Source organism: Zalophus californianus, chromosome 12 (genome assembly GCF_009762305.2).
Source record: "Zalophus californianus isolate mZalCal1 chromosome 12, mZalCal1.pri.v2, whole genome shotgun sequence".
NCBI lineage: Eukaryota > Metazoa > Chordata > Mammalia > Carnivora > Otariidae > Zalophus > Zalophus californianus.
Window position 1 is genome coordinate 61866979 of NC_045606.1, and position 14462 is coordinate 61881440.

Sequence of the window (14462 nt, forward strand, 5' to 3'; positions counted from 1 at the left end):
TTTCAGACTATCTGTAGTGATTTGACTTACAATGAACATGGCCCAAACAAGCAACTAATGAGTTAAGAGAGAGCAACGCAGAACAGAGCCTTCATGATCCATAATTTTCATTGCTCTTGAGAGCTGGTTCTATCCCACACTGAATGCCTATGCATTCTGGGAGAAATACATTGATTTCTTCATTCAGTTTCCCTTTCTGAATAATGGTTTATAGTCTCTTGGTTAAAAATGTCATAGAACCAGTTATCCCTTGATATCATTTTCTGAATTGCCTACTTAAACTACCTACAGAGAGAGAGAAAGAAAAGGAGAGAAACTGACTAAAATACTATATGAATTTTGAATAGTTAACTCTTATATACAAAAGCAACAAAAAAATACTTCTATATATCTAAGGATCCAGAAGGTGTTCACACAGGATCTTTCTAAAATGGAAGCCAAGAAGTGCTCCAGCTGGGAGAAAAACTCAACCAGTATTAGAACCTCAAGATTGAGGAAAATATATAAATGATGTTCAATAAAACTAGTAAATCTTAGTGTTAAATAAAATAATTGTTGTTAAGCAAGATATAAAACTTGAAGGAAATATTAAAAGTAATATTAAGTTTACGTTAATTATAAAATAACAATTTACTTATAATCACTTAGATTACAGATCTCATGGTAGTTCAACAAAAACTGAGCAATTATGGAGGAAATAAATAAAAATTCAATAAATATCTCAACATTTGCAAAGAGTGTCATTATATACCATTTCATATTTACATTGATAGGCACAAAAATGAAAAGGTAATCTCTGGTAAAATAAAAATAGGATGCATTTATTTATTTTTTATTTTAAGATTTTATATTTATTCATTTGAGAGAGAGAGAGCACAAGGAGGGGAAGAGGAAGAGGGAGAGGGAGAAGCAGACTCTCTGCTGAGCTGGGAGCCCAACATGGGGCTAATCCCAGGACCTGGAGATTATGACCCGAGCCCAAGGCAGACACTTAACCATCTGAGCCACCCAGGCACCCCCAAAACAGGATATATTTAAAAAGACCGTTTACAAAGCTAGCTAGTAGGTAGGGAGATAGGCAAAATAGATAAAGGGGATTAAAAGGTACAAACTTCCAGTTACAAAATAATCATGGAGATAAAAACTACAGCATAGGAAAGATACTCAATAATACTATAATAATGTTGTATGTTGACAGATGGTGACTATACTTATCAAAAAAAAAGAACATAATTAAAAAGCATATGACAAAAAATTAAAAGGCATATGACAAACTAGGTAAAGCAGAAATTGCCAAGATATTTTGTCAATTGAAGAGTTGCCATCCTTTATATATAAAGAGTTATTATGAATCAATAATAAAAATATAAACATCCTAATGGGAAAAATGAAGGGGAGAAATATAGGGAAATACCTCCCACTTCTATTGGAAGACATTAGTTTAAAAAAAAAACACAAAAAACTTTCCAGAGAGAAATTTGATAATATATATCAAGAGCTTATAGTTTTTCATCTACTTTGACAGAGGAATTCCACATATAGAAATTTATCCTAGATAAATAATCAGAGGTAGGCTCAAAGACTTTTGAATTTGTATGTTTATAACAGCATTATTATATACAGTAATGAAGAACTGAAAACCAAAATGTGCAGAAATAGAGGAATATTACATAAAATGCAGCCATTTAAATCATACTTTCTAAGAATATTCAGTATCAAGATAAAATGCTTAAAATAGAAATAGTAAAATAAAATATAGGGCAATATTTTGCTATGATTCCAATGTATGGGGAAAATTTTTACTTATATAAATATATATGCATGATAAATAAAATTAAAAAGAATTACATCAAAATTTCACCAATATCTGGCTGAAGAGGTTAGGAGTGATTTTTATTTTCTTCTTTATAGATATATTTATATTTCAGCATTATTACCTAAACACATTATTTTTTTAAGATTTATTTATTTATTTGACAGAGAGAGACACAGTGAGAGGGAACACAAGCAGGGGGAGTGGGAGAGGGAGAAGCAGGCCTCCCACTGAACAGAGAGCCCGATGCGGGGCTTGATCCCAGGACCCTGGGATCACAACCTGAGCCGAAGGCAGACACTTAAGGACTGAGCCACCCAGGCACCCCTAAACACATATTTTTATACCAGAAAAAATGTTTATAAGTATTAAATACTGAACAAAAATTGATATTGATCAGACTTACAACTTATTATACCTACATATCTTTGGGAATAATAATTTTCAGCCCTGTGAGCTGTCAAGAAATATTTATTTACTCCTTTCTAACAACTATGGGTTCTGGTCTAGCTAGCTTTGTGTATTAGGTTGGTTAATAAAACCAGGAGTTTAGATCCCATTCTAATCAATTTAATAACAACATATGTTCAAGTGCCCCATGTAGGTCAGGCTTTCTTGAAATCATGGTTTTCTGGTAGAAAAGAACAATGAGCAAAACAGCCTGGGATAATCTAGTACAAACTGATCACCAATGGAAAAAAAGATGTAAATGAATCTCTTAACACCAGTGAACTAGTCAACAGCATTACTGGGAGGCTGAAAATGTTAGATAAGAGTATTAGATATAGGTTGGTATTTTTACCACCATCTTCTTAACTTTGCATTCAAACCTCTAACTTTCTTTTCCAATTTTTTTTTTTAAATAACAGCTATGAGTTACCAGGCACTAACGACATAGAGGCTCTGTTCTCAGTGTTTTACATATTTATTTCTGTTCTTTGCATCAACTCTGTGATATGTATTATCATCCTCAGAAGGTAATTTTCTCAAAGAATCTACATGAATCTGCCAAAGAGGCTAGTGCAAGTAGGGATTCAATTCTCCATTTCCCCACTAACTGAAATTTGCTTTGATATTCAGACTATCCTCCCACAAAACATACATAACCCAGGCTTTGCACCTCTGTCCATCCCCTTTCTCCTTGCTCCCCATTTTAAAATCTAACACCTCCTGCAAGATCAACCTCAGGCATCCTTGAAGTCCTGGCTACAAGATGCCTTCCCAAAAGCCCTAAGCAGATTAAGGGACAAGTCCCTTTATGCTTCCAAAATAGCTTAACCATATCTCAACCAGCATACCTAACATTTGGTAATTATTAGCATTTATTTATGTCATTTTCAAAAGGCCAGTTTTCTCCTGGAAAAGAAGCTGTCTAATGCTCCCCTCAGTGACTAGTTTCAGAAGGTAACTTAAGTAAGCTAGATAACTGCAAACAAATTATTTTAAAAGTACCTCTTTAGACTGTGTGTTGTCGGGAATTGGATTTTCATCTATGTAATGAGTGTAATTGATTATAAGAGAGTGCTTCTTTTGAGATGCCACTTGCAACGTCTGCCAACAGGGAGAATTTAAATGTTTAAAGCATCTGAATAGACTACGGCAGGCTACATTTATTTATTTATTTATTTATTTATTTATTTATTTATTTATTTATTTTTATTTGACAGAGAGAGCACAAGCAGAGGGAGAGAGAGGGAGAAGCAGGTTCCCTGCTGAGGAGGGAGCCCGATGTGGGACTCGATCCCAGGACCCTGAGATCATGATCTGGGCTGAAGGCAGCCACTTAACCGACTAAGCCACCCAGTTGTCCCAGGGCAGGCTACATTTAAAATATGGAAGAGGTATTGGCTCCGTAGCTCAGGGTCCAACATCTTTCCCAAAATGATAAGGGCTCAAGTATGCCTTAAAAGCACCATAAATATAAACCTTTGGCCCCACCTGAAATGAACAGCCACTTGGCCTGGATTTTGTGGATAAGCCACAGTGGTTGGCGTTTGAATAACTGCAACAGTGAGGTGGTCTCTTCTCTACCACACAAGAAGCAGCCCCTGATGTATGAGGGGCCAACAGAGCCAGAACATGTCCTGCCCAGCCACTACCATGCTTCTTTCAACTTGCTGTGTGGGCACTGGTGGATGAAAGTGTTGGGGTTGTGTTTGAGGATACAACTCTTCTTTCTTGTAATGAGGCCCTGGGGCCCAGGGCCAGTGGGTGATGGTGACAAGCTCAAATCCTTGACTGAACTTCCTTCTTTCCTTGAAGGAAACTCTGTGCGAATGCCCCCTGCCCTCAGGAGACGGTGAGCTCTGAGGACCAGATGTCTGTGATTTATCTCTGTACTCTCGGCACGTGGGAGGCATTGGGTAGATGTTAACAAACACTGACTATTGTTGAAGGATCACCTCCACAAACCCCACTGGGGTCAGCCCCCTCACTGAGCTCCAAGAGCCATCTATGTTTGCATCTCTCCCTGGAATCCAATGCCACAGCATCGTACCCTTATCTCAGGTACGTGTTCCTCCCTAGGTTACAGGCTGAGTATGTAGTACGTAAGGATCGTGTAGTACCAGTTTGAGAAACACGAATATGTGTATGAGCAAACGGATTTCAGCTTTCAAGAAGCACACGGATTTCAGTCTTTTCTATTTATAGTACCAAGAGTCATGAATTTTCTCAACTGACTTTTGATGTTGGCCTCAGTGAATTTTGCCTGCAAGTTACATTCATCTCAGAAGATTAGCCTGAGTCATGACTGAAGAGAAGTTGAGAACATGAAAGGGGGCTAAAAATGCATGCAAGGATATTAAAGCTCCTTCTATACCAACGTAACGGCGGAGGTGGTTACTGGTCAGGCTTTGCTTTAGGTAAAGGAAGAAATTAAGGCCTCATCATTGTGTCACATGATAAGAAATGAGAATGACCAGGTGGTCTCGCAGAAACCAAGAAAGAACAACACCCATCCACTGCAAGATCTTTATACCAACAAGAGGAATTTAGTCAGCACAAATGTCATGCTGAAGTGGGGGCTTGCCTCATTCTATTATGCCCTGAGTGGTACATACAATGAAGAGCCAAAGACAGTGGATCCTACCAGTCAGCCATTTGAATCCAGATCCTGAGATAGTGCTTCATTTGCAATACCCATAAATCAGCAATGCCTTGTTTTCTAAGTGGGTTTAGAGAGATCTCCTGGAAGATTCCCCAGTAGCACGTTACCTTTGGGCACCTTGGCCCTCCATCTCTCCCGGTTGATGTGCACCACCTCAGTCCAAGTGGCTTTGAAACTCTTGTAGTCAACAGGGATGACAGAACTGTTGATGGGGGTGCTTCCTTCTGAGCCAGTGCTCTTCACGCCCAATCGCTTTGCATCCGCCGAACTGATGCTGTTCAAACTGGAGGACAAAAAGTCACACCAAAGAGGAAGGTTAGTATTTTAATAATGTATGCCAATGAGCAAGCCCAAGAAAGGAGTGGTTAACACTCCTCAAGTTGTGTTGCGAAATTCCTGGGTCCTGAAGTTTGCGATTCCTATTTTCCATATGTGACAAATTCTGTTTTCAGCAGGAAAAAAAAATCAAGGTTTCAGCCTCATGAGTATCACTATTCCCCATATTTCTTCACTGATTGGTATCCTCTTACTCAATATGACTAGAATTCCCTCACATGAATTCTCTGTCTTCAACTCTCTGAAATTAACTAATTTGAAACTGGGCTTCTACTTGGTTTCCCAGTGCAGCCACCTGCTTCCACACTGAGCACTTTTCTAAGTTACCCAGCCACTTGTACCTCTTTCTCTCCAGCTCCAAACCCTCCATCCCCCATACTGGCATGCCTCTGACCCCAGGATCCCCAAGGCCAAAGTAAGAAGTTTTCCTTATGTTCCCAGGGGAAGCTGAAGAGGCACAGATACCCTAGGGATTGTGGGAAACAGTCATATAAAAGGCATTTTTTAAAGGAATATTACTTCAAGTTTTAAACACGGGCAACTATGCATATATAGGAAGTGTCACCTTCTGGGAAACCTGAACGTATCACACACTTCCAGGTGGCTAGCGCTGTGACCAACATGAATGCAAACCCACTGACAACCACAACCGAGGCTGAATAGATAAGCAGGATACATTTCAGCCCGGTGCTTGCAGAGCTATGGGGTAGGGGACTCAGGCAGAAGGCTTCTGTCCTCCATGTCAGCAGCCCTCACTGGGTCCATTCACCTTGACCATCCCCGGGACGCCACTGTCCTAATATTTTTCCTATCTTCCCTTCTATTTACTCCCTCTCTTGCTCTTTGCTTATTTTTCCCATTAAATTCCATTTCTCTCCTTTCTCCTGTATATCAAAGCCCCAGGTTCTACATGGACAATCGGGAAAGGGGCAGCAGGACTAGCAGTGGTACCACTAATAAAGACTAAGTGTCAGTACTTCCTCTGTGCTCGACCCTGTTATAAGGGCTTAATATAGACTGAATAACTTCTTTAATCTTCCCTCCAACCTAGAAGTATTACAGCCCACATGGGGAAACTGAGGCCACTCACCTGAGATGGCATGGCTACCAAGTAATGGAATTGGGATGTTTAACCTGGAATCTGACTCTGGAGCCTGCTACTTATCTATGCTCAATATAATGAAGTTATGTCAGAGGTGATTTAAAGCTTTCAGGTTCTTTTTCCTTCCTCCACTTCATTCTCTTCCTAAACCTAGAAATGAAATTCAGCTTCATTTCTTGTGAGAATTCTGATCAGGGGTACTTTCTTTTTGCAGTCTGGGGAGCAAGGACTGCCTGGGGCCAGGAGGTCAAAGTGCTGTGATGGGTGCTGCCATGAGCAAAAGCACCAAAAGAGAGAACGGGGCGGAACACCAGCCCTGGAAACCCACCAGGCGTGGTGTGGATCTTGGTCACTCCCTTCCAGGCCAGCCTGGAGAGCACAGATTGTCCAGCCTCCACTCCTCTGAGAAAAAGAAAGAGGCAGACACCCCCTTACAAGAGAGGGAAGGCAAACAGCATTATGAAATACCCCACCTCTCCCAAAGGAACAACTCTGTCCTCACCTGACCCCCATCCTTCGGGTTTCTCCACTGACCTTGAACGCCTCTGTCCTGTCCCGCCACTTTGGGAGGTTTCATCAATTAAAGGGCTCACAATCTTCTCAGTCATGTCTGTGAGCACAGTGAAGGTGGGCTCCACAATGAAATCAATAAAACCTGAAGAGAGACAGCAACACCTCAGAGGAACTACATGTTAACTGGGCCTTTCCATATTTTCCTATGGAAACTGATGAGTCTTATCTTTCTTTTAAAATTTATCCACAGAGGAGCTCCAGATCAGATAAAGAGAGCGGAGGTTGGTCTTTATTCATTTAACATATTCCTTGAGTTGAATATCATGAGTCAGTTCCATCTCTCCAAATAACTTTCCTATGACTTTCTAGCATCCAGCTCAATCAAACGATGAAGAAACACAGATTCAACCCCCACTAGGTAACCAATGCTGTGGTCGGTGCTGCACAAGAGACAAAGACGTAAAACACAACCTGCCTACCCTCAAGGCATTTATAAGAGAGATTAACTGAGCACAGAAATGACCCCTAGAGTATATGGAAAGGGCCAAAGGAGAAGCCCAAAGAAGGTCCCTGGGAAGGTGAGGGAGGGAGGATATTTTCCCTCACCCTGAGAGGCCTGTGAACAGCTTTATGGAGGTTGTGATGTTTGAGCTGAGCCCTAAGTCTCTTCACTCCAGGTGGAAGGGGTGGAATGGGCAAAGTGACAAGGATGGGAGAAAATACAGGATGTGTCTGAGGATTGACTGGGGCTTAAGGATTTTTTCAGAGTTGGGGTGGGAAAGCTTGGGAAGGCAGGTAGTTATCAGCTCAGGAAGGGAGGCTCCTAAGGGTCTGGCTAAGGAATTGGGTGGGACCTAGATGGGTGCTAGAAGACCCTTGAGATGTTTGGGGAGTATCACAGTTAGATTTTTCAATGTTCTTTGGGAAAGTTAATCTGGCAAGATGGGCATGAAGGGAGAGAGCAGGAGGGGCTGAGGCTGGGAAAATCATTTGAGAAGCTGTTGTGACAGCTCAAAGGAGAGGTGAGGAGGCGGGACCCAGTGCCAGTGTAAGGTGGGGGTGTCATGGAGGCACAGGTGCAAGCACAGCTGGTGGGAGGTACTGCCTCTAAGTGGGAATTGTCAGAGACCTCCTCCAGCAAGGCAGAGAACCCAAGGGTGATGGGGGAGCTGTGGCTGGGGAAAAGGACGATGGGCTCAGGCTTAGATCTGCTGACTCTGAGGTGCCAGGGACACATCCAGATGGGAAAGGGTGAGCAGAACTGGAAGAAACAGGGTTGGAACCTGGAAGAGGAGTCAGATCTGGAACTGGAACTTTGAGATATCACCATGTTGGGGAGATAGTTGATGTTAGACTAGAGTCACTGTCTCAATGGCCCAAAAATACCCAGGTGTTCTGCGACACATTAGTAGAAAATATATGAACTAGAACTACTGGTGGTAGTTTATTACACAGCCATGTGAAAGTTGGAAGGAAATGAAACACCAATCAAAGGAAATATGGTGTTTGGTGCAAATGCTTTTATGGTTTTCATGACTGAGGTGGGCACCCAGCTGATTTCCTTGCCTCTAGTCTTACTCAAAACCCTCCCAGCTACCGATAAGAGAAATTGTTCTAAAACAGTGGTTGACAAACTTTTTCTGTAAAGGGCCAAATAGTGAATATTTTAGGTTCTGTGGGCCAAATCTATGACAACTCCTTAACTCTGTCACTGTAGTGTAAAAGTAGCCATAGACAATATGCAAATGAATGAGCTTAGCTGTGTAATAAAACCATTTATAGGACCAAGTACGCCAGATTTAGCCCACAGGCTATAGTTTGCTGACTCTTATTCTAAAGCATCAATTTATGTTTTTAAATCTTACTTAAAATTCTTTAGATATGCCCTGATTTTCTCCTCAGACATGTCACTTACTTCATCCTACTCTCTGCCCACTGCTCCAGCCACATGGAGCTGTTTGTAATGCCCTGACCATACTAGGCTGTTTTAAATTTCCCTGCTCCGTATATGCTAATCCTTTATCTGGAATGCCCTTCCACCCACCCATTACACACCTCTAACCAACAACACCATTTGCCTAGATACTACCCACTTATTTCTTAAGCTCCAACTCAAATATTACCCTTCAACAAGTCTTTCGGAGTCTAATGGTCCACACACTCTATTCTGTACCCAATTGTGCCACGTACAGAACTCTGCCTTAGCACTGTAACACTCAAATAGATTTTGTTTCCTAACATTTTGTCTATCGCCCAATCCTGGTTCAATGTCTTTGGGAGCAGATGACATATATAATTTGTATTAGTTTTTTTATAACATCTATTTTAGTGCCTAGCAGTGCCTTGCACCTAACAGAAACTCAATATACTATCACGAAAAAAAGGAATGAGTACTCAAAATACGAGTGGAAAAAAAACTCAGTAAATCCTTGTTGAATTTATTTTTTGAATGATTTCAGACTCTTCCAAGTGAAGAGCACTGCTGATATTTAATTTATGTGTGATACTGGTACCCTCTCTCATATCTGAGGATTTTTGTAATGCACATATATTACGGTTATTAGAGTACAAAATTATCTTCACCAAAAAAAAAAAAGAAAAGGTGCTAAAAAAGAGGGAAACATTTAAAATGAGCCATTCCTAGAAGTAGGGTCATCCAGGAAATGGGACTGTCCCGGAAACAGGGCAGAGAAATGATGCCAGGGAGACTTCCAGGATTGCATGCAGAATGGAGAGGCTGAAATAGAATGGGCTTCTTGCCACTGATTCTTGTCATTGCACTGGGAAGTTGAGGCCCCTTTTGCTCTTAGTGGGGAATGATAGAGACAACAGAGCAGCACTGTCTAATCTTCCCACAAACCAGCCACATTTCAGGGGGCAGGATGGGCAGAGCAGTTCCATCAACCCAACCAGCCAAAGCCATGAGCACAGCACAGCAGAATGGAGCCAGGTTCCCAGCCAAAAGAATCACTGCGAGTATCTGAGCTTACTTCTAGGCACCCCTCTCTGTTTTTTCTTTCCGTCCAAAGGGCTGTCAACACATACCCACTTGCGACTGAGCAACCATCGTTGACTTTCGATCACACAGAGGAGAAAAAGGCAGCCCCAGCTCTGCTTCTCTGTCACCCTAGAAAAACAGGAGGTCACAGTAAATTAAGATCAGTAGGCGAAGTTGCCCAGATTTTATTTAGCAACTTCAATTGCCACAAAGGCCACTGGTCTTTATTATAATTATTACAATTACATACGTAAGAAGTCCTTTTGGGGCCTGCTCCTCTGCATAAAGGACACCAAGAAGCTGAAGCCCTCTGGGGTCCAATCATTCCATCCAAGTGCAAAGGCACATGGTATTGTACAGAAAGCCTCATCAGGCAGCAAAAGGTCCCCCGAGGAAAATAAGAAAAGCCATTGCGTCTTGTGGCCTAGAGCCAACACTGCAGTCAGAATTCCTGTGTGTTCTCGAGTTGTCGTGTCAATCTGTGGCCTTTCTTCAGACAGTGAAGCCCCAGCCCCAGTTGTGGGCAGTGTCCAAAACACAAATTCAAACTGGACTGATTTGGATTTATTGATCCAGTGCTGCTACCTAACGCTACACACAACTGGAGTAAGTGCTTCCAGGGTCTTAAGCACAGGGCTCAGCGCATAATGGAAAGTGGACCAAAAAAGAAACAGAGTAAATAACTGCTTGTGTTTCTCAAGTTAGACAATAATAATTCTCTGGTCAATATATTCTCAATCTCACCAAAAAGCATCACTATGACAAGTAAGTACTATGGAGAGTCTAAATAATGAGGGCTGAAAACCTGGACCAAAAGCTCTATACTTTAGTCACACACCTAGAGGAAAGGGAGAATATGGCACCCTTGTCACAGTAGTAAAGTTGTGCTAATTCATTTTACAAAGGATAGAATCTGTTCAGGTTAATGGCTACTGACCTTGGCTCGAATCTGGCCTTTCTCCCTCTAGCTGTGTGATCACAGGAAGTTTATTTTCCCTCTCTACATTTCAGTGTTATGTTCTATAAAGTATGGAATAATAACCCCTATCGTATCAGGTTATGATGAGGATTAAGTGAGAAATATATGTAAATAAATAAAAGAACTATTATCGTTTCTCTAATATTGGGTATCTTAGGTATCTCTAATATTTAAGTCAAGATTTGAGAAACATTTAGTGAATTTGTTATACCAAATACACTCTGATGACAATAAATATTATAAATAAATCAATAGTACAAAAAAGTAGTAACAACATTCAAAAACTAGACCAGGTTCAAAAACTAAATGCTTTTTCTTTCTAAGGCATGTTACCAAAGAGAAAAGATGTTGGCTCTCTCTCTCTCTCTCTCTCTCTCTCACACACACACACACACACACACACACACACACAAAGAACATCTATTGAAAGGAAGGAAAAGGAATGGGCGTCTGAGGAAGCTGAATGATGGGGTCACAATAGGTGCTGGGGACATCCAAGGGTCTCAGGAACAGTCCTGAAGTGGCTCAGTTCCTTCTGCACACTTTCCTGTTCCCATGGGACACAATAGCCCCTCCATTGCTGAGTACGCCTTGCTGAGTGCTACACTATCTCTCAAGTGGCATGATAAAAATAATTTACTCCTGAGCTATTTCTACTTGGGCAGGATGAAGAGAAGGAAGAGTATTTATAACATAAACTGTTGTTGTGTCGATGATTTAGCAGGATAGCCCAGCTAAAGCAAGTAAAACCCACTCTTATTCCCTATGAAGCAGGGATAAAAGTTGTTTTTTTGGTATATTTTAATGCGGTGGTCTAGAAGAAGAGGTGGTGAACACTAACCACTTGACTATTAAGGCATAAGCATTAATTTGGATTGCATTACCGAAAAAGTACAAGCTATTAAATAACTTCTTATCCCATGGACTTGTCCATACCACATCTACACATCACTTATATCTTTTGGATTTAATTGAGCCGAGTAGACTCAACTATTAAATGCCTATTTCAAAATAGTTGTCATTGAATTTCCTTTGGAGGACGGATACATTTATGAATTGGACAAAAATGTGCAGAAAGTAAAATGGAAGGATGTAATTCTACAGGTGAATTCAACTAGATTGAAACGATATTATAAGACTCTATAATTACTGGTCTGTGTGGAATTATTCATATCCTTTCCTTTTACTGAAGATGTCAATATTTTTAAAAAGGGGCAAAAGTCTCAGCACAACAGATTTTTTTTTTTAACTAACTCATTTTTTTTCTTCCAGGACAATGCAGAAAAATAAATAACTATTATTCCTGCCATAGGGGTTAAGACTAATAAAGTCATGTAGTCAATCTGCAAAAGGAGCACAATGCATTTTGCTGAATGAATGAGGAGATGAATTTGGTTAGAAACACTCAAGTTCTTTGGTTACACGGACATTTATGACAGGCAAGCTGGGGGAGCAATTAGGCATTAGCTGTTCATAAAGCCTCCCTCCTTTTCCTTCTCTATTTCCTGTCCACACAGCTATACTACATTTCCCAGGATATCTGCCAGTTAGTGCTAGATTATAAAACGAGAGGAGAGGGGATGTATCTCCACCACACTTCCGGCATATAAAATGTCCTATGTCTACTTCTCCACGTTCTTCCCTTTTTTGCTGGCTTGATGTAGACAAGCAACATGGAAGCCACGTAGAGTCTAGGTTTAAAATCACTGCTGATTGTAAACTATCTTGCCAATCAATAAACACTTGTCCTGTGCTTTACATGAGTGGGTAATAAACTTCCATTTTATGCGTGTCGTTATTCATTTTGGGGTTTGTTATAGCAGCTATATATAAGCAACAAGCCAATCAAGAAAAACAAAGACTATTTCCATATTGTAAGGTCACAGGGCAGGTGACATCTCAAGTGAGTCTTCTCAGGTAGAGTGAAGAAAAAAGTATCTGAGTGGGGAGGGTAACCAAAGCATCATGCAAAACAAAACAAAACAAAAACAAACACAGCAGTGTACACTCTTCTTTCCCAGGGGAAGAAGTTACAAATAGGAAGTATAAGAAAATTATTGTGATTTTGGATTTAAGATAATATAGTGAAGACATCTGTGTCTTCTCAGAAATTATCCTCTCAAAACAGGAGAGCAAGAAACAGAAACACAAATGCTAGGAAAAATCTGTACTCTCACATCAAACTAGATGAGGAATGGCTGCCAAATGTGGTGACTAGCAGAGAGGGGTGAGGTAAGAGCCCCGGAAAAAAGGCCTATGGCTCCAGATCTCAGATAAAACTTGAAGAGCATCGTTCTCCTGGTTCTCTCTGGTGTGAGGAGCTACCCTGGGCCCTATTTAGTCCCTAGGAATAGTAGAAAAGGAGAAGTTGAATGAGGAAACACATAGACATGGCAAGAGGATGATGGATGGCAGAGTCCAAATTGTAAACAGCCCTACAACTGCTGCCCACTGCTGTCTGGGAAGAAATAAAAATTAACACACACACACACACGCACGCACACACACGCACACACGCGCGCACACATACACACGCACGCACACACATACACGCGCGCGCATGCACGCGCACGCACACACGCGCGCGCGCGCGCCTCACGTCATAGAAGCCTCATAACAAACCATGAAGAATCTCGGCTAGTTTAGAATATTGCTGTTTTGGTTTCTCCTTGGCACATACCTCCTACAAATAGTTTAAAAATAAATTCATTTCATTCAATAGTAAATAATAATAATAATAAAATGAAGAAGGAGGAGGAGAAAAAGGAGAAGGATGAGGAGGAGGAAGAAGCAGCAGCACTATCATCACTAGCAACAAAAAAACCTGAGAAAACATATATCAAATGAAAAAAGGAAAAAAAAAGGAAGAAAGGAAGAAACAAACAAAAAAACAGGAAACACCAGAAAAAACAGTGCCACCAAGTGATGACCAAACATATTGTCATGAACAGAAAGAAATTCCTGAAATTATCAAGAAAAGGGCTCAGGGAAATAGGAGCTAGCAGAGCTCAGGAAAGATATGGAAGAGAAAAACAGAATGATTGCATAAATGAAGATTGCACCGGAAGCGGCACAAACAAGAGTTATTCTTGATGAAAACACATTAAGGGGCATGGAGGTCAGGAATGTAAAAAGCAGGCCAAACAAAGACCACTGATCAAAGAGTTCATGGAGACCTAAAGGAAAAATGTAGACATGGAAGAGAAACAAAAGAGACTCAACGTATGAATAACTGTTTTCCCTAAAGAAGAGAACTTAACAAATGGAAAAGGAAAGCATTCAAAGATGTAATCAATGTAACTGGAATCTATAGAAGAAAAGAACAAGCCAGTTCCCAAGAAAAGCTATTAAAGAACAATCATTATTGAAATATACCCTAGTAATGTCAGTGGGCTTCAAAGATAAAGAAATAATCCTTTAGGGCACATACGCATAAAGATATATCACCTAGACATGAAAATAATTACAGCAGGGCCTCCAACCTCTCCATAGCAATATTCACAGGTAGAAGACATTTGAGTGAAATATAAAAAAGGCCTCAGGGAAAGAAAGTTTGATCAAAAAAATGTCTTACCCAAGCAAACAGCAGTAGAAAAATGGGCAAGTACACAA

At 40.7% G+C, this 14462-nt stretch overlaps 1 protein-coding gene across 8 annotated transcripts in view; it reads right to left on the bottom strand.

Moving 5' to 3' along the window:
- Positions 1 to 14462, bottom strand: part of PDE1C (phosphodiesterase 1C) — a 537291-nt gene that overhangs the window by 61201 nt on the left and 461628 nt on the right. For all 8 annotated transcript variants that reach the window (XM_027575051.2, XM_027575055.2, XM_027575054.2 and 5 more), the window contains 3 exons: positions 9919 to 10000; positions 6895 to 7015; positions 5030 to 5205 (listed from right to left, as the gene is read on the bottom strand). In XM_027575051.2, coding sequence (XP_027430852.1) covers positions 5030 to 5205; positions 6895 to 7015; positions 9919 to 10000 — 379 coding nt within the window. The remainder of the gene's footprint in view (positions 1 to 5029; positions 5206 to 6894; positions 7016 to 9918; positions 10001 to 14462) is intronic.